The sequence below is a fragment of the Prionailurus viverrinus genome, chromosome A2 (genome assembly GCF_022837055.1).
Source record: "Prionailurus viverrinus isolate Anna chromosome A2, UM_Priviv_1.0, whole genome shotgun sequence".
In the NCBI taxonomy this organism is placed as follows: Eukaryota; Metazoa; Chordata; class Mammalia; order Carnivora; family Felidae; genus Prionailurus; species Prionailurus viverrinus.
The window spans coordinates 162561640-162584163 of NC_062562.1; the positions used below are offsets into that span (position 1 = coordinate 162561640).

At 45.5% G+C, this 22524-nt stretch overlaps 1 protein-coding gene across 2 annotated transcripts; it reads left to right on the forward strand.

Moving 5' to 3' along the window:
• The first annotated feature begins 5616 nt into the window (after positions 1–5616).
• Positions 5617–22377, forward strand: ZNF212 (zinc finger protein 212). Of its 2 annotated transcripts, none has more exons than XM_047843302.1 (5): positions 5617–5843; positions 17234–17623; positions 17756–17882; positions 19479–19568; positions 20332–22377. In XM_047843302.1, the coding sequence occupies exons 1-5, from the start codon at positions 5820–5822 to the stop codon at positions 21186–21188; spliced, it is 1488 nt and encodes a 495-aa protein (XP_047699258.1). In that variant the 5' UTR covers positions 5617–5819; the 3' UTR covers positions 21189–22377. The 2 variants fall into 2 exon arrangements, with proteins under 2 accessions (XP_047699258.1, XP_047699261.1); XM_047843305.1 differs by having other exon boundaries at positions 5618–5843; positions 20335–22377.
• Positions 22378–22524: the final 147 nt, after the last annotated feature.

Below are 22524 nucleotides of genomic sequence, written 5' to 3' on the forward strand. Positions count from 1 at the left end.
CAGGATGAGTTGGATGGGGCAGGGGGAGGCGAGGTGGGAGGCCATGTGGGGGAAGGATGAATTGAGATCACAAAACAGCAGTCTGGCCTGGCCATACCTGGGAGATGAAGAGCTGATCAGTGATGCAGTTTTAAGGTGAGTCAAGGCCAGGCCATGGGAGGACCTTGAATGCCAAGACTATTCCATAGACAGGCTGTCAATTAGTCTGGGGTCTACTGGGCCACAGATTCTTCATAGGACCGTTAGAATTCTTGGGAAGCCCAGGGGTGCCGGGCTGGTTCAGTCAGCAGAGCACGTGACTCTTGACCTCCGAGTCATGAGTTTGAGCCCCACGTTGGGTGTAGGGACTACTTTGAAAAAATACCTATTTTTTTAATGTTTATTTTTGAGAGACAGAGACAGCATGAGCGGGAGAGGGCAGAGAGAGAGGGAGAAGCAGAAGCAGGCTCCAGGCTGTGTGCTGACGCGGGGCTCAAACCCACAAGCTGTGAGATCGTGACCTGAGCCAAAGCCAGACGCTCAACCAACTGAGCTACTCAGGCGCCCCAAAAATCTTTAGAACTCTTTAGAAGCCCAGAGTGTATAGCTCTGAGAGGTCAGAGAGGGTGAAAATGGGACTCTTGAGATAGCAAGTTTAAGCTAGACCCCATTGAAAATGAGAAAACACACAAGGGGACGGTTCTCTTACCAGCAAGGATCTGGGCACCATAACTGACTCTGATATTCCAGGATATTGGGTGTTGTTGGAAAGTAAGGTGAAAGAGGAAACTTCACCCCAGGGTCAAGATGAACCAACCTATGCTTGTATTTTAGGGTATTGATCTCTGGTGGTTATCGTCAGGAAAACGTGTAATAAAAGCATCTTATCAGCCTGGGGCCCTGACGGCACCATTTGGGGGAGGCCACGACTGGCTCTCCATCTGCCACCAACTCAGGGAGCCACTGTGGAGGGATATCTCTAAAAGAGTAAAAAAAAAAATTATGTTTATTTTTGAGAGCGAGCAGGGGAGGAGCAGAGGGGGAGACACAAAATCTGAAGCAGCTCCAGGCTCTGGGCTGTCAGCACAAGCCCAACACGGGGCTCAAGCTCATGAGATCATGACCTGAGCGGAAGTCCTGAAGTCTAACACCTAACCGACTGAGCCAGCCAGGTGCCCCTCTAAAAGTAGTTCTTGAGAAGAGGGATCTTGGGTGTGAGGATCTCCGTCTCCCTGCCCACTAAGCCTCCTATAAGAATCTTCTAGTGTGATGATTGTGTCCTAAAGGTCAAGAACCTCTACTCAAACTTCTTTAGGTGTATTTTATTATTTTCATATTTATTTTTGAGAAAGAATGTGAGAGAGGGGGACAAAGGATCCAAAGCAGGCTCTGTGCTGAGGGCACCAAGCCCAATGTGGGGCTCGAACTCAGAAACCATGAGATCATGACCTAAGCCAAGGTCAGACGCTCAACCAACCGAACCACCCAGCTACCCCTGGGTGTGTTTTAAACCCACCTCACCCCTGACTGTAGTAATTTGTCTAGGTTTATTCTCTCCTGTTACAAAAGAAAACGATCTTTGATTAGTATCCCATTCAAGATTCAAGGGAGCTCCCATATCCATTCTTGGAAGTGAGAGCCAGTGTTGGTTACCCAAGCGTCCCCCCAACTTCCATCCCTAGGGGTCAATATCCTCTAACTATAAAATGGCTTAAGTCCCCATCCTACAAATAATGTCAAAACGAGCAGCCCCTGCCCCACATCTCAAGGATGTGGGACTGAGGAAAATTTCCTTTTTCTTCATTAGCCCACGCTTCCTGGATTCTGAAGTTCAAGTATGTCTGCCTTCATGCTGCTGTGTCCTCTCAGTTCTGCATTAGCCCAGGCAGCTCCTTCCCCAGATAAGATCTTATGTTTAGTAGACTTTTATACTTTGGTGGTTACAGAGAGGGTCTCATCTCAGCCTAGCACAACATATGGCCCAAAATTTAGACCTAAAATATCCACTATCTCTGTTCTTAAAAGACCTTGAACAATTTTCACCATCAGCAATTTCTCGGAATTCAATATCTCCCACTCTTGGTCTTGTATCACCTGCCTCTTGGAAAAGTAGCTCTCCTCCTCCTTTCTGAGGCCCCTCACCCCCTCCCGGAGTATCCAAGGAATTCCCCAAATCCTAATTGATTAAGGAGAGCAATTTAGGTGTTTTTTTTTTTTTTTTAATTTTATGTATTTATTTTGAGAGAGACAAAGAATCCTAAGCAGGCTCCCTGTTGACAGCGTGGAGCCCGACACGGGACTCGATCATGACCTGAGCCAAGATCAAGAGTCAGATGCTTAGCCGACAGAGCCACCTGGGCACCGCACCCCCTCCCCCCTTTGAGACCAATTTAGATTTTTGGTTTTTTAATGTTTACTTATTTTGAGAGAGCGTGTGAGCGAGTGGGGGAGGGACAGAGACAGAGGAGAGAGAGAATCCCAAGTAGGCTCTACACCATCAGCACAGAGCCCCACTCGGACCTCAATCCCATGAACCGTGAGAGCATGACCTGAGCCGAAATCAAGAGTCGGTGGCCCAACCGACTGAGCCTCTTAGGCGCCCCAAGAGATAGCAATTTAGTTCTATCTTTCCTTACCTTCTGACTTCCAAGCCATTCCCTGAGGCCTATTTTCCCACAATTAAAATGACCAGTAAAACTCTTTTGCAAAACAAAATGCTGTTTGCTCCCTAAGAGGGATTCTTCGGCACCAGGTTTTAATCCATTTATGGGGTTTTGAATAGATTTTACATTAATAAATTCAAAATGGGTAAAAGGATATGCTTTAAAAAAAAAAAAAAAAAAACAGACAAAACACAACTCCTTGTCACCCAGTCATTCAGTTCCTCTACCTGAAGCAGACTAGTCGACTATGGAGAAAGGGGACATTTCTGGAAGGAAGCTGGAATCATTCACACACTCAAAGGTACAGTTGAACAACGAATCCTGGACGTAGACAAAAATGTATCTCTCGTCTCTAATCTTTTCTATGTGTTGGGATCATTCTTTCAAACCACTTACCCCCCAAAATGGGGGACAAGACTGTTCCTGACTCATATATTTATAACTTCACCAGAGAGGAAAATAACCTGTCCTCTCAGCTCCAGTTAGAAAGACCCCAGGGAAGAACTCTGACTGCTCCAGCTTAGGTCATACGGCCACCCTTGGCTCAATCACTGTGGCCAGGAGGCTAGGGTGCTATGATTGGACTTGAGTCAGGTGCTTCAGCAATCACTGCCAGCAGCCTGCAATTGTCATGCAACAGGATGGCACTACCATTTCCAAGTACACATGGCTGGAGCCAAGGGAGGAGCCGTCCCCAAAGAGAAGAAGGTGCGTCTATGCCCAGAAGAAGAAGGGAAAAGTGCTAGACTGACAAAGTTAACAGATGTCCACTACACGTGGACACACTGTGTGTGTCTGTGTGTGCACATGTGTGTGTGTTAACTGTCCACTGTGTCCGTACACACATATATGGGGGCCAGAGGGTGGCATGCAGTTTGAACCAAGATGTATTCATTCGAGAATTCTCCCTGACCTGGAAGCCTAGCGTGCTCCCCAGGAGGGTGTTTATGAGCGAGAAGGGGCACACAAGACATTGTCTCTGCCATCTAGAGTCTTGCAGGATAGTAAGGGGAGCAGAATAGAAAGGGTCTCAACTAAGTGGAATAAAGCCACGGTCTATAACCTTTCTTGAGTAAAAAAAAATGTTTGGGCATATACACACATATATATGTTAATATGTAGGCTATAAATCATATGCATGATAGAAAATTTAAAGGACAAGACATTTCTGAAACATTATCTCAAACTTAATTTGTATTATAGGTGATTCAAAGGATACTTTTTTCTGTCACTAGAAATGAGGGGGTGGGTGAGATAATGTCTAAGGTCACCTTCAGCTCTGCATATTACATTCATATTTTACAGACGTAGAGATGACTATACTAAGAGATGAATATACTAAGTATATTTTCAGACATAGAGGTGAATATACTAAGTATATTTTCTTGGTTCCTTTGGTACCACTGCCACCAATGAGAACAATTATGAGCCTTATTTAAACGTTTATTTAAAGGCCTGTGTCAAGATGTGAGTGTCATTGGGAAAGGACAAATAGGAAGCTTCTAGGAGACCAGAGAAGGTACCATTAACCTTGGTGAATTCATTGCAGCTCTAAGCTTGGACCCCGCCAAAGCACAAATGTACCAAACAGGTGAGAAATCACCTGTTACTGAATGCTTGCTATAGACCAGGCATTCAGCTATATCAACACTTTACTTACACACGTTATTCCTTTTAATGCCGTGAACAACCCTCAGGTGTGGTGTTTGTATTCCCAGTGGAAAGATACTAATTTGTGTCAGCCTTCCCTGCATGTGGTTGCCCAGTGGCCACATGGGAACCTGCCTCATCAGACTGCCCGGTGAACACAGCAGCAAAATAGAGAGTTCTAGAACTGAACCGCTTGGTGACCTCAGTATCCTATGTCCTGACATGTCTGTCTCCACAACCATGATCCATTTTTTTTCTGGGTCTAAGTGTTTGTTGGTCTGAGAAAGGAGGTCAGACCCTAGACGTATGTCAACGGCTGACTAGTTTCCTCGGCTTGACCACCCTGTTGATCTGGTTAGCATGGATATCCTACCTTGTCTTGGAGGTGAGTTTATCTATTTCTATTCTCTGATTCACCATTCAGTAACCCAGAGATCTTTATGAGCACATCGGTGTGCAAGAAATGGCATGTACTGTGGAGGGACATTTTAGTGAGAGACGTAATTACCATGTAAACCAATGACAAGATGAAGTTACTTCAGGTAGTGATCATGCTGTGAAAAAATTTGATCAGAGTATCAAGATTGTGTGTTGGGATGGGCTATGGGCAGGGTGGACCGAGAATGTCTCTCTAAGGAGGTAAAGTCTGAACTGAGCCCTGCATGCTAAGAAGGAGTCAGTTACGTGTGAACATAATTTTCTGTTGATCTTAAGAGTTTAGTTTTCTGGGGAAGAGCCTCAGGCCTATAATTCAAAGTGGAAGTCCATTGCCTGTCTCTATAGAGACAATGTGGTACAAATTAGGCAAGTATGGTTGCACTCGTGTTTGGTATTGGGTGATCAAATGGAAATGCAGTCGTGCTTTCCAAATCAAAATTCCAAAGACCTCAACTAACAGTAACATGTGGACTGGATTAAACACTTGAAATCAGAGCCATCTTGGATTTTCCATGGCATGTGATTACCATAGTTAATAGGATACAGTGAGTTGGCCTGGGCACCTTGACCCCACACTGTTGATGTGGAAAGTGTATTTCTAGTTTCTAGAAAATCAAATGACAGATGAACTAATGGAATAAAACTACTTGCCATTTGGGACCGTATCTCTTTTCCCCGACGAAATGACATACTCTTCCCTCAGAGCAAAGTCTGACTTGTATACATTTTTATATCCCTCAAAGCACCTGGCCCAGCGCCCGGCACGTAGAAGAGGCCCGCGTTCGCCTTAAATTCTGAACCTACCCTTGACTTGGAGGGACAGAGCCCTTCTAAGGTCGCACAGTCTGGGCCCAAGGGCCGAGCTGCTGTTCACCCTCCGGCCGCACGGAGGCGCCCTAGAAACCCCGCGCGGTGAGGACGAGCGGCGGGAGCAGCTCTTGGCGCCGGAGGGCCGAACTCCCACAATGCACCTTGTATCAACACGGCACTGGTGGCGGCTTCGAGGAGGGGCAGGGAGCGCCCAGGGGACCGGCACGCAGCCCGAGGGTTATCAGGCGGGGCCCGGGTGTTGAGGGGCGACTGGCAGCCATGGCGGAGTCGGAGCCTACTCGGGTAAGGGTCCTCCTGGCACCGACTGGCGGGCGCGTTCGGGATGGCGGAGCTCCTGGCCGGGGCGGGGCTTCGAGGTCCGGACTCCGGTGGGGCTGGGGGTCCGGGGGGGCTCCCGGGCTGCTGCTGGCGAACGCCGACCTCCTCCCGCGACCCCCGGGCTCTGCCCTCCCCCTCTCCGGCTCCTTCCGCGTCGGGCCGGAGCCCCAGCGCCACGCACCGTCGCCGAGAAACTTCTCCGAGGCTTGTTTCGTGTTCTTGGATTTGCGACCGTCCCCACACTTTTTCGTCATGCGCTTCCAGGCTGGAGAGGTGGCGCGCTTTGGAAACCCCGGGTCGCCATCTCTGCCAGCGAGCGCGCGTGGTGCCCCGGGACCCCAGGACTCACGGCCTCCCCGCATGTTCTCAGCTTGGTGTGTTTTGCTCGTTCTTTCTGTCACTCTCTCCTGCTGCAGACTTCTGTACTTGGGTCGCGGCCACAGGGTGAAATCAGGCCGGGCTTCCTCCCTTTGGGGACAGGTATTACCCCACAGAGTAGTTGCTGCTTTTGCCTGTGAAGCTCTCGGATCTCTCCCCCTTTCCCCGGTCCCCATTCGCCCCCATTCGCCCCCATTCGTCCCCATTCAAGGGATGTCAAGACACGGAGCTTGGGGGTGAAGAAAATCCCGGTTACGGAGTCAGGAAACTGGGGAACTCGGCTCTCAAATACCCATTTGACTGGTTTTAGGCAACTGTGTTTACACCCTGGGCCTCCCTTTCTTTGGCTAGAGATGGAGAGTTTAGGACTGGTTTACTAGATGATCTCAGAGGATCCTTCTAGCTCTGACATTTTCTTACTAGCGGTTACTTTGGTAACACAAGGAGGTTTGCTCTGGAAAGGACAGAGGGAATTAAATTAGTTTTTGACGAAGCATTTCTGGGTCTAGAAACACTTTCGGAATGACGTGAGATCTTTGTGAGAATTGGGCGCTAAGGAGAGCCTGTGGTGAGAAGTTTACCATGAGCAGGTTAAACTTGCTCCTTTTTGATTCTTGTAGAAGGTGGGTGAGAACTAGGAGGGAAAGGATTGGAAGAGAGAAAGGACTGGAAGAGTCGGAGAAGGCAGTGTTTGCTTTCAAGAAGTTACAGTGGAATTGCAGAGACACAAATGTTTATAATATTTGCCTCCTCTGACCCTTTTCATCTCAGCTGTTGTAGTCAAAGACTTGGCTTTTCCTCAAGACCAAATTGGTACTAAAGTGGGGCAGGACGACAAGGTTCTAACCTCCAGAGTACTTCTTTCTGACTCGTCAGTGTCAGGGCACCGTTCCGTGCGTGTCACCAACAGACCTTGTCAAAAGAGCCTTAAAAGATCCACCAAAATCCCATAGCGCCCTTTAAATAACTTGAAGATCTGTCATTGTAGAATGTATTTAAATCGTTTCGTCTGTTCTCAGATATTACCGCTTCAGATGAGGATTCCGTACCTTTCCTTTGACACTGACCAAGTAGGCACCCTGATGAAGACAGCTAGAAACAATGGGGGTGTGTGTGTGGGGGGGGGGAACACCACTTAAATATATCAGAAATGTAAGTTAATAAAGAATACTTGGAGCCCAAAGATGAGTTCTGAGGCCAACTTGGAGGGCATTTGCTAAACATTCATCTTTGGTGTTTATGGTCCCAAAGGACCTGAAAACCAGGAGACAAAACTTAAGGGGCGGGTGTGTGTGTGTGTCTAAGAAGCTTCCTGCCCCAAATCCTTAAAATGGAGACTTCAAAGGGCAGCATTCAGCATGAACTGAACGTAAGCTCTTAACTCCCAGTATTACACAGAAAATTGTGTGAAACCTTGGTGCTGGGAGATAGATGCAAGATGTCCCTTGAGAATTTATGGTGACTCTGATATGGGTTTATTGCCTGAATACATGCTACCTGGATGGTCTAAGAAACCTCAAGCCAAGAATGTAGTTTATATTTACTTAGTTCTTTTTTTTTTTTTATTTTTTTTAAATTTTTTTTTTTTTTTCTTTTCAACATTTATTTATTTTGGGTACAGAGAGAGACAGAGCATGAACGGGAGAGGGGCAGAGAGAGAGGGAGACACAGAATCGGAAACAGGCTCCAGGCTCTGAGCCATCAGCCCAGAGCCTGATGCGGGGCTCAAACTCACGGACCGCGAGATCGTGACCTGGCTGAAGTCCGACGCTTAACCGACTGCGCCACCCAGGCGCCCCAATATTTACTTAGTTCTTATTTTAAGTAGACTCCATGCCCAGTGTGGGGCTTGAACTCAAACTACCCTGAGATCAGGAGTTGCATGCTCTACTGACTGAGCCAACCAGGCGTTCCACCCCACCCCACCTCCCAAGAATGTAGTTTAAAGTACTGCTGTGTATCAGAAATAAACACAGATCTTCTCTGGAGGAATCTGCATTTGACTCCGACTTCAAATAATTCCCCTATATAAAATTACAGGAAAATTGAATTTAAAAAAAAACATTACCAAATAAGCAATGAAAACTACAAGGAAAAGGCAGTAAAAATAATGGACAAAAGTAGACCTTCAAAGATTCTGGATATTGAAATTACATAAGAAAAACATATTAAGGGGTGCCTGGGTGGCTTAGTCAGTTAAGCGTCTGACTTCAGTTCAGGTCATGATCTCAGGGTTTGTGAGTTCTAGCCCCACATCAGGCTCTCTGCCATCAGCTCAGAGCCAGCTTAGGATTCTATGTCCCTCCCCTCTCTCTGCCCCTCCTCCGCTCTCTTGCACATCTTTTATATCTTTTGCGCTTTCTCTCTCAAAGTACGTTAAAAAAAAAAAAAGAAAGAAAGAAAGAAAAACACTGAAATTCCAGAAGGAAGGTGCATGCACACTTAACACTTTGCACTGAAGGCTATATTTGATAAATAGCTAATGACTGAGGCTATTTAGGACCGATGCAAACATTAATACATTAGAAACCCAGGGGATCCCAATCCGGATAAACGGAAAAAAATCTCGGGGCGCCTGGGTGGCGCAGTCGGTTAAGCGTCCGACTTCAGCCAGGTCACGATCTCGCGGTCCGTGAGTTCGAGCCCCGCGTCAGGCTCTGGGCTGATGGCTCAGAGCCTGGAGCCTGTTTCCGATTCTGTGTCTCCCTCTCTCTCTGCCCCTCCCCCGTTCATGCTCTGTCTCTCTCTGTCCCAAAAATAAATAAACGTTGAAAAAAAAAATCTCTACCTAGACACATAATAGTGAAAATAGAGAATACTAGACAGAATTCTTTTTTTTTTTTTTTTAGACAGAATTCTTTTTTTTTTTTTAAATTTTTTTTAACGCTTTTATTTATTTTTGAGACAGGGAGAGACAGAGCATGAACAGGGGAGGGTCAGAGAGAGGGAGACACAGAATCTGAAACAGGCTCCAGGCTCTGAGCTGTCAGCACAGAGCCCGACACGGGGCTCATACTCATGGACCACAAGATCATGACCTGAGCCGAAGTCAGCCGCTCAACCGACTGAGCCACCCAGGAGCCCCTAGACAGAATTCTTTTAAAAAAAAATTTTTTTTTAATGTTTATTTATTTTTGAGACAGAGAGAGACAGAGCATGAACGGGGGAGGGGCAGAGAGAGAGGGAGGCACAGAATCGGAAGCAGGCTCCAGGCTCTGAGCTGTCAGCACAGAGCCCGACACGGGGCTCATACTCATGGACCACGAGATCATGACCTGAGCCGAAGTCAGCCGCTCAACCGACTGAGCCACCTAGGCGCCCCTAGACAGAATTCTTAAAAGTAGCTGGAGAAAAGAGATTACCTTCAAATGAAGTGTCACTAGATTAATGTGGTCCAACTTCTCAACAGCAACAATGGAAGCCAGACAAACTAGAATGATGTTAGTAAACTGGAAGAGAATAGCTGTGATCCCAGATTTTTATACTCAGTAAAAGATCTTTTAAAGACAAGGGTAAAAAAAATATTTTCAGATGGGGGAGCCTGGGTGGCTCAGTCAGTTGAACGTCCAACTCTTGATTTTGCCTCAGGTCATGATCTCAAGGTGGGATTGAGCCATGCGTTGGACTTCACACTGAGCATGAAGCCTGCTTGGAATTCTCTCTCTCTCTCTCTCTCTCTCTCTCTCTCTCTCTCTCTCTCTCTCCCCCCCCTTCCCTACTTGTGTGCCATCTCTCTCTCTCTTTCTCTCTTAAAATTAAAGTTAAAAAGTATTTTCAGACAAAACTGCCATGTTACTACCAATACATTCTCAGTAAAGGAAATTATAAAGGGTATACTTCAGGTAAAAGGAAAATCTTCCCAAATGGAAAGTCTGAAAATGTAAGAAAGTATGATGATCCATGTAAATGGGTAAATCTGAACAAATATTGACTAAATAAAACAATCTTTTGTGAGGTTAAAAACAAAGGCAAATTAAAATACATGGAAGCATTCATGTAAACTTAGAGATCAGAATTCAGTTATTCAAAAGCCTTTATAAGTATGCTTACTGTAATATCTAAGATATTTGCTAAAAGACTAGAACTTGCCTGTAAAACCTGCAAGTTAGAAGGGAGAATAATAGAATAAGGAAAAAAAATCATCTACAAGAAAACAAAGACAATGAAAAGAGAAGAGAAACAGTACAAGGTAAAAATCAATAAAAATAGGTCAACAGTTACAATAAATGTAAGTGGACAAAATGTTCTAGTTAAAAGGCAATATTTGTCAAGATGAGAAAAAAATCCAACTATCTAGTTTATAAGAGATACAACTAAAAGATAAAATTACAGGAATGGTTGAACATAAAAGAATTTGAGGGACGCCTGGGTGGCTTAGTCAGTTAAGCATCTGACTTTGGCTCAGGTCTTGATCTCATGGATCTTCAGCTCAGAGCCTGGAGCCTGCTTCAGATTCTGTGTCTCCCTCTCCCTCTGTCCCTACCTCACTCATGCTCTGTCTCTCTCTCTCTCTCTCTCAAGAGTAAATAAACATTAAAAAAAAAAAATTGAAAACATACCAGGCTAATATTAATCAAAAGAAAATTAGCTCAACTATATTAATATTCCTAGAGCTAGAGGGGTACTACTACTTTTATAATTGTCAAGATTCAATTTACCAGCTTGATATGACATTTCTAATATTTTGCATCTAATTACATAGCCTCAAAATATATAAAACAAAAGCTGACAACTACAAGGAAAATTCACTAGCATAGTAGAAGACTAACAAAACTTTAGTTTTTATCAAGCAGAGAAAAAATTAGTAAGGTGTGGCACATCCAATAGAACTTTCTGAGATTATGGAAATACTCTGTTTTGCATTGTTAAATATAGTCACTGTTCATATAGTCATATATATATATATATATATGGCTATTAAGCACTTGAAATGTAACTAGTATGGCTGAGAAACTGAATTTTTAATTGAGTTTCTGTTAATTTAGATTTAGATAGCTATGTGCTTCTAGTGGCTGTCGGACAGCACAGATATTTTTTTAGCCATATATCTGTCAATATATAATATCAACATACAGGCATACCTCAATTAATTGAGCTTTGCTTTGTTGCATTTTGCAGATACTTTGTTTTTTTTACAAATTGAAGGTTTGTGGCAACCCTATGTCAAGTCTCTCAGTGCCATTTTTCCAATACCATTTCCTGACTTCGTGTCTCTGGGTCACAATTTGGTAATTCTCACAATATTTTGAAGTTTTTCATTATTATTATGTTTGTTGTGAAGTTCTGTGACTGGTAATTATGACTTGCTAAAAGTTCAGGTGATGGTTAGCGTTGTTTTTTGCAATACAGTATTTTTTTTTTAATATTATTTTTGAGAGAGCGCAAGCAAGAGAGGGGCAGAGAGATGAGGACAGAGGATTCGAAGTAGGCTCTGTGCCGACAGCAGTGAGCCTGATGTGGGGCTCAAACTCATGAACCGTGAGATCACGACCTGAGCCAAAGTTGGACGCTTAACCAACTGAGCCACCCAGGCGCCCCAGTAAAGGAAACTTTTTAAATGCACAAATAAGGAGACAATATTTGCAACACATATAGCATGGATAAAGATTAGTTTCCAGAATTTTCAGAGAAATTCTGACATGGTAAGGAAGTCAGATAACCCAAAAGATAAATGGATAAAAGACTGAGCAAGTAGTTCACTGAAGAAACTTGAATGGCCAATAAACATTTAAAATATGCTTACCCTTAGTAATCAAGGAAAATGGAGATGGAAACCATGAGGACATGTCAATTCAGACCTGTTAGGACAAAATACTAGTTTGACAGGAACACATAATTGGGGAACATCTAGAATATGCACATACTATTGATAGGAGTGCAATTGATACAACCACTTTAGAAAACATTTGGCATATTTACTGAAGTTCAAGATGTTTACCCTATTAGCCGACAATTCCCTTTCTAGGACTATACCCTCAGGAAACTGGGCTGTGTCTGTTAGGAGCCATGCACAGTCTGGTCCATTGCAGCACTGTTTGCGATGACAGAGGTGGAGGACATGTCAGTAATGGGACGGAAAAGTAAATCGTGGTATCGGCACATTGTTATTTAGAAGTGAAAATGAATTAATTACAGCCATCTGCAACAACAGGATATTCTTAGGAGTTGTGAAATAAGGATTCTATTTGTGTAAAGTCCTAAAATATGTAAAACTAAAGAGCATACATTGTTTTGGAAACAAACATTTGGTGAAAACATGAAACAGAAAATAGTGAAAAATCAAATTCAGGATAGTACTTCAGAGAGTCATACCGAGGACTTCAGAGGCTATATATCTGTAACTGAGTGGTAGTTACGTGCTTTGTTGCCACTACATAAGATGTATAAGATCTTATGCATTAAGTAGTTTATTTAAACTATTCAGTATTTAAAAATCATGGTATCTCAGAGTTGGAAGTGACCTTAAATATTATTTAGTCCACCTTAATCAAATACCACTTTAGGATGTTATTTCATTATTTTGTACTTCAGTCAAGCAGATTGCAGGTTCCTTAGCAAGGACTGTGTCTTATGCTTAATGGTGACGGGTTTCAGACCATAGCTGCAGTCCCATTGTATGAGACTTGATCTCAGTATAATAGAACACTCGAGCAGGACTGCCCTGGAATATCCAGAAGTATGGGCAACATACGAGTACTGGTTGGTTGGTTGGTTGGTTGGTTGGTTGGTTGGTTGGTTGGTTTTTAATGCATATTTTTGAGAGAGAGAGAGAGTGCGAGAGGGGGAAGAGATGGGCAGAGAGGGAGACACAGAATCCGAAGTGGTTCCAAGGTCTGAGCTGTCAGCACAGCCTGACATGGGGCTGGAACTCATGAACCACAAGATCATGACCTGAGCCGAAGTCAGATGCCTAACTGACAGCCACCCAGGCACCCCAATAAGTGTACTTACTGTATTTTTCACTGCCATCAGGAATACTCTTAAATATGGAAGTTCTGTAAAAAATAAATTACAAAAGGGGCGCCTGGGTGGCGCAGTCGGTTAAGCGTCCGACTTCAGCCAGGTCACGATCTCGCAGCCCGTGGGTTCGAGCCCCGCGTCAGGCTCTGGGCTGATGGCTCAGAGCCTGGAGCCTGTTTCCGATTCTGTGTCTCCCTCTCTCTCTGCCCCTCCCCCGTTCATGCTCTGTCTCTCCCTGTCCCAAAAATAAATAAATGTTGAAAAAAAAATTTTTTTTTAAAAATAAATTATAAAAAAATACATGTTTATTGTCGAAGTCAGACGATAGTTGACAAGGAAAGGTTAAAATCCCTCCCACTCATCTCCTTGAAGGTAAGTGGTGTTAACAGTTTATTGAGTATCTTTCAGACCTCCCTGTGTGCTGAAACAAACATATACTTGTATATCTTCTCTTCTTTAGGAAAGTGGGATCATAATAAATATATTTCCCGGGGAGCCTGTGTGGCTCAGTGGGTTGAGCTTCTGACTCAGGTTCAGGTCATGATCTTGTGGTTACTGGGTTTGAGCCCTGCATTGAACTCTCAGCTCTCAGCACAGAGCCCACTTCAGATCCTCTGTCCCTCCTCTCTCTGCCCCAACCCCCGCTTGCACTCTCTTTCAAAAATAAACATTAAAATAAGTCTCTTTCCCTAAAAGTTGGATTTTTAACCAGCAGTGTATGGTGAAAACTCTACTGAATCATACACATAGATCTAACTCATTATTTAAAAAAATTTTTTTTCAATGTTTATTTTTGGTACAGAGCATGAGTGGGGGAGGGGCAGAGAGAGAGGGAGACAGAATCTGAAGCAGGCTTCAGGCTCCGAGCTGTCCAACAGAGCCTGACTTGGGGCTTGAACCCGTCAACTGCGAGATTATGACCTGAGCCGAAGTCGGAAGCTCAACCGACTGAGCCACCCAGGTGCCCCTAACTCATTATTTTTAAAGGTCCTGTTTGGTTGTGCCATAATTTATTTAACCATGAACAGACATCTGGATTATTTCCAGGCTTTGACTATTCCAAAGGATGTTACCAGTGATCTCTGTGTGGATGTCAGTAAATAATGCCATTTATTTTTGTAAGATGGATTCTGGTAAATGGGATTGCTAGGTGAGAGGGTTTTTAATGACTTTTATGAGATATTCTTCCCTGAAGTTTGTAGTAGTTTTCATTCCTTCTGGGAGTGTTATGAAAGTGCCAGTTTTATATCCTAGTCAGCTCTGAATGTAGCTCCTTATCCCTCTTTTTCAAGTTTGTCAGCCTGGTGGGTGAAAAGCAGTTTTACTTGGTTATATTTGCACTCCTGACTGCTTCTTGACCACTTGCGTTTCTGCGCTCACAATTGCTTACTTTGCAGTTTTATTTTGGGGTTGTTATCTTTTCCTTCCAGTTCATACCCTGTTTACATATATTCTCTCCCTGTCTGTTTTTTTAGACTTTGTTTATGGCGTCTTTCATGGCAGCTAACATTTTCTTCTCTCTTGGCGTTCTAAGTCGTGCTTACTGAGATGCAATTTACATCTGGTAAAATTCGCTCTTCAGGCATACAGTTCAGTGAGTTTTGACAAATGTGTAGCTATCATCATGTTACCAAAATATAGAATATTTCCATCATCCCAGAAAGTGTTCCTTTGCATTCACTCTCCTTCTCCCCTCCAACCCCCTTACCCCCCACCCCCACCCCAGCCCCTGGCTACCACTCCTCTGTTTTCTGTCTCTGTCATTTTGCCTTTCCTGAATGTCATGTAAATGGAATAGAGTGGGTGGCATTTTGTGTCTGGCCTTTTTCACTTAGCATAATGATTTTGAGATCCATCCATGTTGTTACATATGTCAATAGTTTGTTTCTTTTTATTGCTAATGTATGATTAATACGCTAATTATTAATATAGTAATAATGTATTAGTATTCTATCGTATGTACCCTAGGGCTGCTGTAACAAAGTACTGCAAGTTGGGGGGCTTAAACACCAGAGGTGTATCGTCTTCACGGTTCTGGGGGCTGGAAGTCTGAAATCAGGGTGTCCACCGAATTGGAGAATCAGATATTCCAGGCTTTTCTCATTGCTTCTGGTGCCCCAGGCGTTTTTTCTTGGCTTGTGGCAATAGAACTCTGACCTCTGCCTCCACCGTCTCGTGGTTGTCTTCTCCCTGTGTGTGTCTTCACATCGTCTCCCCTAAGTACACGTCTGTCTCTGCCCAAATTTCCCCTTTCATAAGGACGCCAAATCATATTTGATTAGAGCCCACCTAATGACCTCATGTAACTTGATTATCTCTGTAAATATTCTTATCTCAAGATAAGACCACATTCCGGGGCACCTGGATGACTCGGTTGATGGAGCATGAGACTCTTGATCTCGCTGTTTGAGTTCGAGCCCCATGTTAGGTATAGAGATTACTTAAAATAATAAAATCTTAAAAAAAAATAGTTACACAGATAAGATCACATTCTGAGATACGGGTGGTTGGGACTTCAACATACCTGTTTGGGGAAACAAAATTCAACCCGTAACATAAGAATGGACCCTAGTTTGTTTATTGATTCACCTGATCCGTAGACATTTGAATTGTTTATTGATTCACCTGGTCCGTAGACATTTGAATTGTTTCCATCTCAATAGATCGTTCCAAACAGAAGTAGCAGCTTGCCTTAACCACTCTTTTCAGCCTTTTGTTATGTACGAGAGGAGAGGAATTACTCCTTTGCTCAGATCCTGACCCACCTGCCCGTCTGCCTGAAGTGCTCAGCAAGCTGCAGAAAGCTGGCGGCAGAAAGGCAAGAGGGGGCTCCACGAAGCTGGAGAGGAGCGAGTGAAAGTGAAAAGCAGAACAGGCGATGAAATGAGTCTGTCCAAAAGCCATGTATCGATCTTTTAGGTTAAACTTTCATTTAAATCTTTTTTAGGGGCGATAGTTCAGCTTTTAACCCACATGTTCCATAATGAACTGAGTTGAGTAACTGGAGTAGGTCACGGCCAAGCGTATGTTTTGAGTTTGGGGCCCATCGGTTGCATTTTGGCCCCTGTTTCTCCAGACCCTAAGTCCTGGCCCCAGCTGTTCTTCCAAAGATACTTCCTCTCAGTGTCTTGGTCTCAGTGGATGGAGAAGCAGCCTTGAACAAAGTGTATGCCATATAAAAGAACATGAGCCTCTGGGGGTTTCGGACTGAGATCAACTTGCAGTGGTCCAAGGGGGGGGGGCGGAATAAGAGGGAGTGGTGGGAAGACTTCCCAGATGTTGGTTTCAGTCATGTCGAGCTTCAGCTGTAGTGATTTTCCTGCTGTTGGGGACAGATCATAAAAACGAGAAGCGTAAGGCAAATGTCAGTAGACTTCATCACGTCATGTCAGTGAACATATATGAAGGATTTAGGAGGTGTCACTGTGCTAACCGCTTGGGCACAAAGATAAAGGAGTTGAGTCCTGTAGGTCCTACTGGGGATTTGTGTCTTTGTTGGTCTTAGAGAATATGATAAGAGTGAAAAACAGGTAACAAAATATTATGTACAATATAATTTCAACTTTGTGGAAAAATAGATAAGTTAAAAGATTAACAAAAACCTTACAGGGGCGCCTGGGTGGCTCAGTCGGTTGACCATCTGACTTTGGCTCAGGTCATGATCTCACCCCCCTGCTTCGGATTCTGTGTCTTCCTCTCTACCCTCCCCTGCTCATGCTCGCTCTCTCTCTCAAAAATAAATAAACATTAAAAAAAAACCCTTACAGAAATACACCAATTTCTAACAGCTTACTTCTGGATGGTGGTATTTTACATAATTTTTTTCCTTCTACTTTTCAGTATTTCCTCATTACAACGTACATGTATCATTTGCAGTATCAGAATGTAAAAGAGCATGCTTTAAAAAAAACAAAAGTAGAAACTAGGTAGCTCTAAACACTCTTGGACCCACTGGACCCATTGTTTCCTTTACGTGATGTTTGGAAACGACACTGACCCTGTGTCTGATTCTTCAGCACAGGAGGAAACGCCGCTCCACACCTTTGACTCCTTCCATGTTGCCCCCACAAGAGACAGAGAAAAGCTCCTATTTGCAAACCACAGAGATCTCACTGTGGACCGTGGTGGCCGCCCTTCAGGCCGTGGAGAAGAAGGTGGATGCCCAGGCCGCCCGGATACAGAGCCTGGAAGGGCGGACGGGCACCGCCGAGAAGAAGCTGGTGGACTGCGAGAAGACGGCCGTGGAGTTCGGGAACCAGCTGGAGGGCAAGTGGGCCGTGCTGGGGACCCTGCTGCAGGAGTACGGGCTGCTGCAGAGGCGGCTGGAGAACATGGAGAACCTGCTGAGAAACAGGAACTTCTGGGTGCTGAGGCTGCCTCCGGACAGCAAGGGGGAGGCCCCCAAGGTAGTCCCCTTGGGGATTAAGAATTAGGCTAGATGGGAAGTCCTGCCTTTTCTTCTTTAAGATTCTGACTTGCTGGCTTTTCTTTCGTAGCCGTGGCTGGAGGCGCTCACTGCGCAGTGTTTGTGATTTCAGGTGCCCAGGTCACTTGAAAACGATGGAGGGTGCTTTTCGGAGCAGGAGTGGGAGAATCTGGAGGACTGGCAGAAGGAGCTTTACAGAAATGTGATGAAGAGCAACTACGAGGCCCTGGTCTCTCTGAGTAAGTAGCAGTTTCTCCCTGGAATTCTCTTTCAGCATCTTACATCCCTGGCCAAGTAGCTTGTGACTCAGACCACACCTGTGATTCTAGTCGGCTTTGGCTCCTCTGTCGATCTGGGCCAGGTCGAGAAACCGGAATCTCCAGGTCCTCAGTTCTTGAAGACTTTTAGAAAGGTCTTGGTGTTGCATATTGTGTATTTCTTCTCTCCGGTCACATAGTCTGTTCCTGACAATATTTACTAGTAGATAAGATGTCATATGCATTGTAGTGTAGTGTGGCCAGGGCTCCTCATGCTGTTTTTAAAACTTAAACTGTTTGACAAGAAATCCTTTGTTACCTAAGATGAGGCAGGCAGCACAGGCTAACCAAAACATTTTCTTGGCATTTGGCTGGACTTAGATCCAGTCACTGTGAGCTCAATGTCTATTTTGTGTTAATTACAAGTGCTGCTTAATAGATGTATATCTTTATATATAAAAGACTAGCTTTTACTTAGTAAGTAGATTTTGGTAAACAAAATCTTTTAAAACTGAAGTCCATGGGGGGCCCTGGGTGGCTCAGTCTGTTAAGCGTCCAACTTCGCCTCAGGTCATGATCTCACAGCTGGGGAGTTGGAACCCCACATCCGGCTCTCTGCTGTCAGCCCAGAGCCCGCTTTGGATCCTCTGTCTTCCTCCCTCTCTCTGCTCTACCCGCCCCCACCCCCAGCTCTCTCTCTCAAAATAAACATTTAAAAAAAAAAAAACACAAGAATGTTGTATGAATGTCTCCCTCTTTCTCTGCCCCTCCCCCACTAGGGCTCTTTCTCTCTCTCTCTCTCTCTCTCTCAAAAATAAATAAACATTAAAAAAAAAAAAAAAAACAACTGAGTTCCATGGAGGAATGTCAGAAAGACCAGTGTGTGGGGCGCCTTGGTGGCTTAGTCTGTAAGTATCCAGGTTCGGCTCAAGTCATGATCTCATGGTTCGTGAGTTTTAGCCTCGCCTCGGACTCTCTGCTTTCCTCCCAGGGCCCGCTTCAGATCCTGTCTTTCTCCCTCTCTATCCCTCCCCCACTTGCACTCTCTCTCTCTCTCAAAAATAAACATTAAAAAAAAAAAGCCAGCATGACTGGAGCAGAGAGGGAAGTAGCAAATGGGCCAGAGAAGGGACTGCTTGACCTCGGCTGTTATGTGTTCTAGTGGCAGGTTCCTCGGCTGTCCTAGCTGGGGATAATGGTGCCTGCCTTACCTTGCAGTATGTCAGCATGGTTGAAATTAGATACCCTGAAAGGAAGCAGCACTTGAAACCCTGTACAAGTGAGGGCAGGGTGGTGCTGGGGGAAGGGGAGCGGGCTCCAGAGGCCGAATACTTGAGCCATGGTAACGCATGAAGGAGCGTGGAAGGCAGCAGCAAACTGAATAGATCTTTCTAATCGTCTCTAATTTTCCAGTTGTCCCAAACTGCCAGGGGAAAGTGGCAAGAACGGTAGCCCTTTCATCTTTTCAGCTTTTAATATCAACCCTCTGGCAGTGGTCACCTTGTTCGTTGGCAAATGACCAGTGCCCAGTGAGCTTTTACTCTCTCCTGGGCTCACACTTTGCCTATTCCAACGCAGAGGTTCTTGGCCCGCCAGAAGAAGAAGCGGAGTTGGGTACAGGGATGCTGGGTGACTTGGAGGAGGAAGGCCCTGGTGATGTCCACCCAGGTGAGTGGAACCAGAATATTCCATTCCTCTCCCTACTCCCTGCAGCCTGTAATGAGCTTTCCTACTGCTAAACTGCCAAACATTGTCAGCAACCTCATCTGGTATTACTTCTTTTAGATTCCTTGATGATTTTCATTAGTTCACCTGCTAAGGAGTCTTAACTCCTTACCGCTGTGAAGGTCTTGAGTTTCGTGACCATATCCTACCTCATGCCTGCTCTACTGTAAGAGTAGTGTACGTAATAGTTCTAGTTAAAACCCACTGAAGATTGAAGATAGGGTTGGTCAGATCTTAGGAGTTGGTCAGATCTGGGTGAGAGGCAGGCAGAGCATTTATAAGCCAGGTAATTTGGGGGGAATGTGCAGGAAGATTGGGGCTGGATACGTGAATATTGAAGCTTTAGGTTTAAGGGTTGTTTTTTTAATCATTCACATTATTTTAACACTCTTGAATTAGTACAGTTTTTATAATGTATTTTGCCATTTTTCATAGAAATTGAATACAAATTTGTGGACAACCTTAGAGAACTATCATTTATAACATTGTTCTAGAAAAATAGTATTCAGATTTTTCTTCATGAATATAGGTTTAGTTTTTCAGGTCTTAGAACCCAGTCTCCTTCTCCTCCAAATTATCCTAATTCCCTTGATCCTGGGATGCTTTGATTTGAGCCCTTTTGAAATTCACGGATGTTTGTTTAGTTCTGAAGAAACCGAACGTGCTAGAATGTGATCTTTTTTGTTGATCTTCTTTCTCTTGGCAGCAGAAGGGGTTATGATCAAGCAGGAGATACAGTATACTCAGGAAGGCTCTGCGGATCTTCCTGGAGAATTCTCAGGCATTGCAGAAGAGCACGCTTTCCTGAGCCCAGAACATACTGAACTCTGGGGTGGTCAGGGTAGTTCTGTCTTCTTGGATCCAGGCCCTGGAGACACTAATCTGGAGGATCCCATCGAGGGCAGTAGAGACTCTGGCAGTGGCGGCACTCTGGGCTGCCCCCCGAAGCAGGAGCCTAGTAGGCAGGTACAGCTGGAACAGCAGTGTGGCCAGGGCGTAAAGCTGAAAAGGGATGCTTCTGGCCCTTACGAATGCTCCGAGTGCGAGGTCAGCTTCCGCTATAAGCAGCAGCTAGCCGCGCATCTGCACACCCACTCGGAGCCGGGCATGGCCTCGGAGCCAGAGGAGAGCCTTAGACCCAGGCCGCGACTTAAGCCCCAGTCCAAGAGGGCAAAGCTGCATCAGTGTGACGTGTGCATGCGGAGCTTCAGCTGCAGGGTGAGCCTGGTGATCCACCAGCGCTGCCACCTGCAGGACGGGCCCAGTGCTGGCCACTCTGTCCAGGAGAGGTTCTCGCCCAACAGCCTGGTTGCCCTGCCCGGCCACATCCCTTGGAGGAAAAGCCGGAGTTCCCTCCTCTGTGGTTACTGTGGCAAGAGCTTCAGCCACCCATCTGATCTGGTGCGGCACCAGCGCATCCACACGGGCGAGCGGCCCTACAGCTGCTCAGAGTGTGAGAAGAGCTTTGTCCAGAAGCAGCACCTTCTGCAGCACCAGAAGATCCACCAGCGGGAGCGGGGCGGGCTGACTCTGCAGCCGGGAAGGCCCAACGGCCTGCTTTAAGGGTGCCGGCCCCTCGTCTGTCTGGGGGGCGAAGGGGCTGGCATCGGTCCCCCTGAAGAGACACTGTGCAGAGTCAGGGACTGACTTCTTCCTGAGGGGAGTCGCGTTGATTTGCCTTCCCTTGGCCAAGCACCAGGCCGAGCCCAGACACTGTGCTGAAAACTGTGGAGGAGGAGGAGTCGGGGGCCGCGCCTCTCCCTGCCGTCTCTACCCTGCTGTGGAGCTTGCTGTCTCGGGCACCTTCACGTCTCTGGTTTTCTCATTCGGGCTGATACTCGTGGGCTGGGGTTGGCCCTCTGACCCTGCAGGGACCGGTGGCTGCTTCTAGGGCCTGTCCCAGCATCTCAGGTCTTCCCGGGAGGTTGGGTCAGGTCAGTGGAGCGAGCAGGTGGGCAAAAGTGTTCTGGGAAGCATATAACCCTCTCTTTCCTCTTCTTTTGTAGTCTCTTTGTTAATAACAAGTAGAGGACATAATTTAAATGACTGCTTACCCTGTTCTGAAGAAACTTTTTTGGAATTAGATTTTAGTTGATTTAAAAAAAAAAATACAGTCTGACCTTGTTTTCTAAATTTCCAGCATTGTAGAGGTTGTTCCTAACATGGGGACTGGGCCTACCCTCTAGGAGGGATTTGTTTATGGGGCTCTTCTAGCCCACCCACACTTAGTTAGGCCAGAGATCAGGGGGCAGAGTGCTGGGCTCCCTGTCATGGGGGTCCTTGGCAGTCTCACAAGGGGCTACCTGAAGCCAGAGGAGCCAGAGGAGGAGAGCGGTAGGAGTAGACCCCCAAAGCCCCTGCTGAGAACAGAGTCCCTCATGGAGCCAAGAGCTCACTGCTTGGGAATCCCGGTCTCTCACCGTAATCTTCCTCTTCCCACTGGTCCTCGCTGGGTTCTGCAGCCGCCCAGGGTAGAAGACTACTTCGTTCCTTATGGTTGTCTGACTCGTTCCGGTGGGTGTTGGAGTTTGTTCTTACTACACCAGTTGTTGAGATTGTGCAGATTACACATGTTCCAAATTAGTTCTGGGATTGACTGTTCCAGAGACGGTGGAGAAAAAGCGCAGAAATGCTTATTTCTCAGGAGTGTTGAATGCTTGCCTCACTGTTGTCTGGGGAGATGGGAGTGGGCTTCTGGGTCCTATGTGAGTGTCCCCTTTGATGATTTGCAGTTGCCTAGAATAAAACTTGCTACTAGCAAAAAAAAAAAAAAAAAAAAATGCTCATGTTGGATATTTTTCTCCCTTTGTCAAGAATACCGAGATGGAGGGGCGCCTGGGTGGCTCAGCCAAGCGTCCGACTCTTCATCTCAGGTCGTGGTCTCATGGATCGTGAGTTC

Excerpts from the sequence above, each read along its gene's own strand:
- ZNF212 (XM_047843302.1), top strand. The coding sequence starts at position 5,820 with ATGGCGGAGTCGGAGCCTACTCGG. Across the intron at positions 17,624-17,755 it reads GCAAGGGGGAGGCCCCCAAG|GTGCCCAGGTCACTTGAAAA; the intron begins GTAGTCCCCTTG and ends TTGTGATTTCAG. Across the intron at positions 17,883-19,478 it reads CGAGGCCCTGGTCTCTCTGA|AGGTTCTTGGCCCGCCAGAA; the intron begins GTAAGTAGCAGT and ends ATTCCAACGCAG.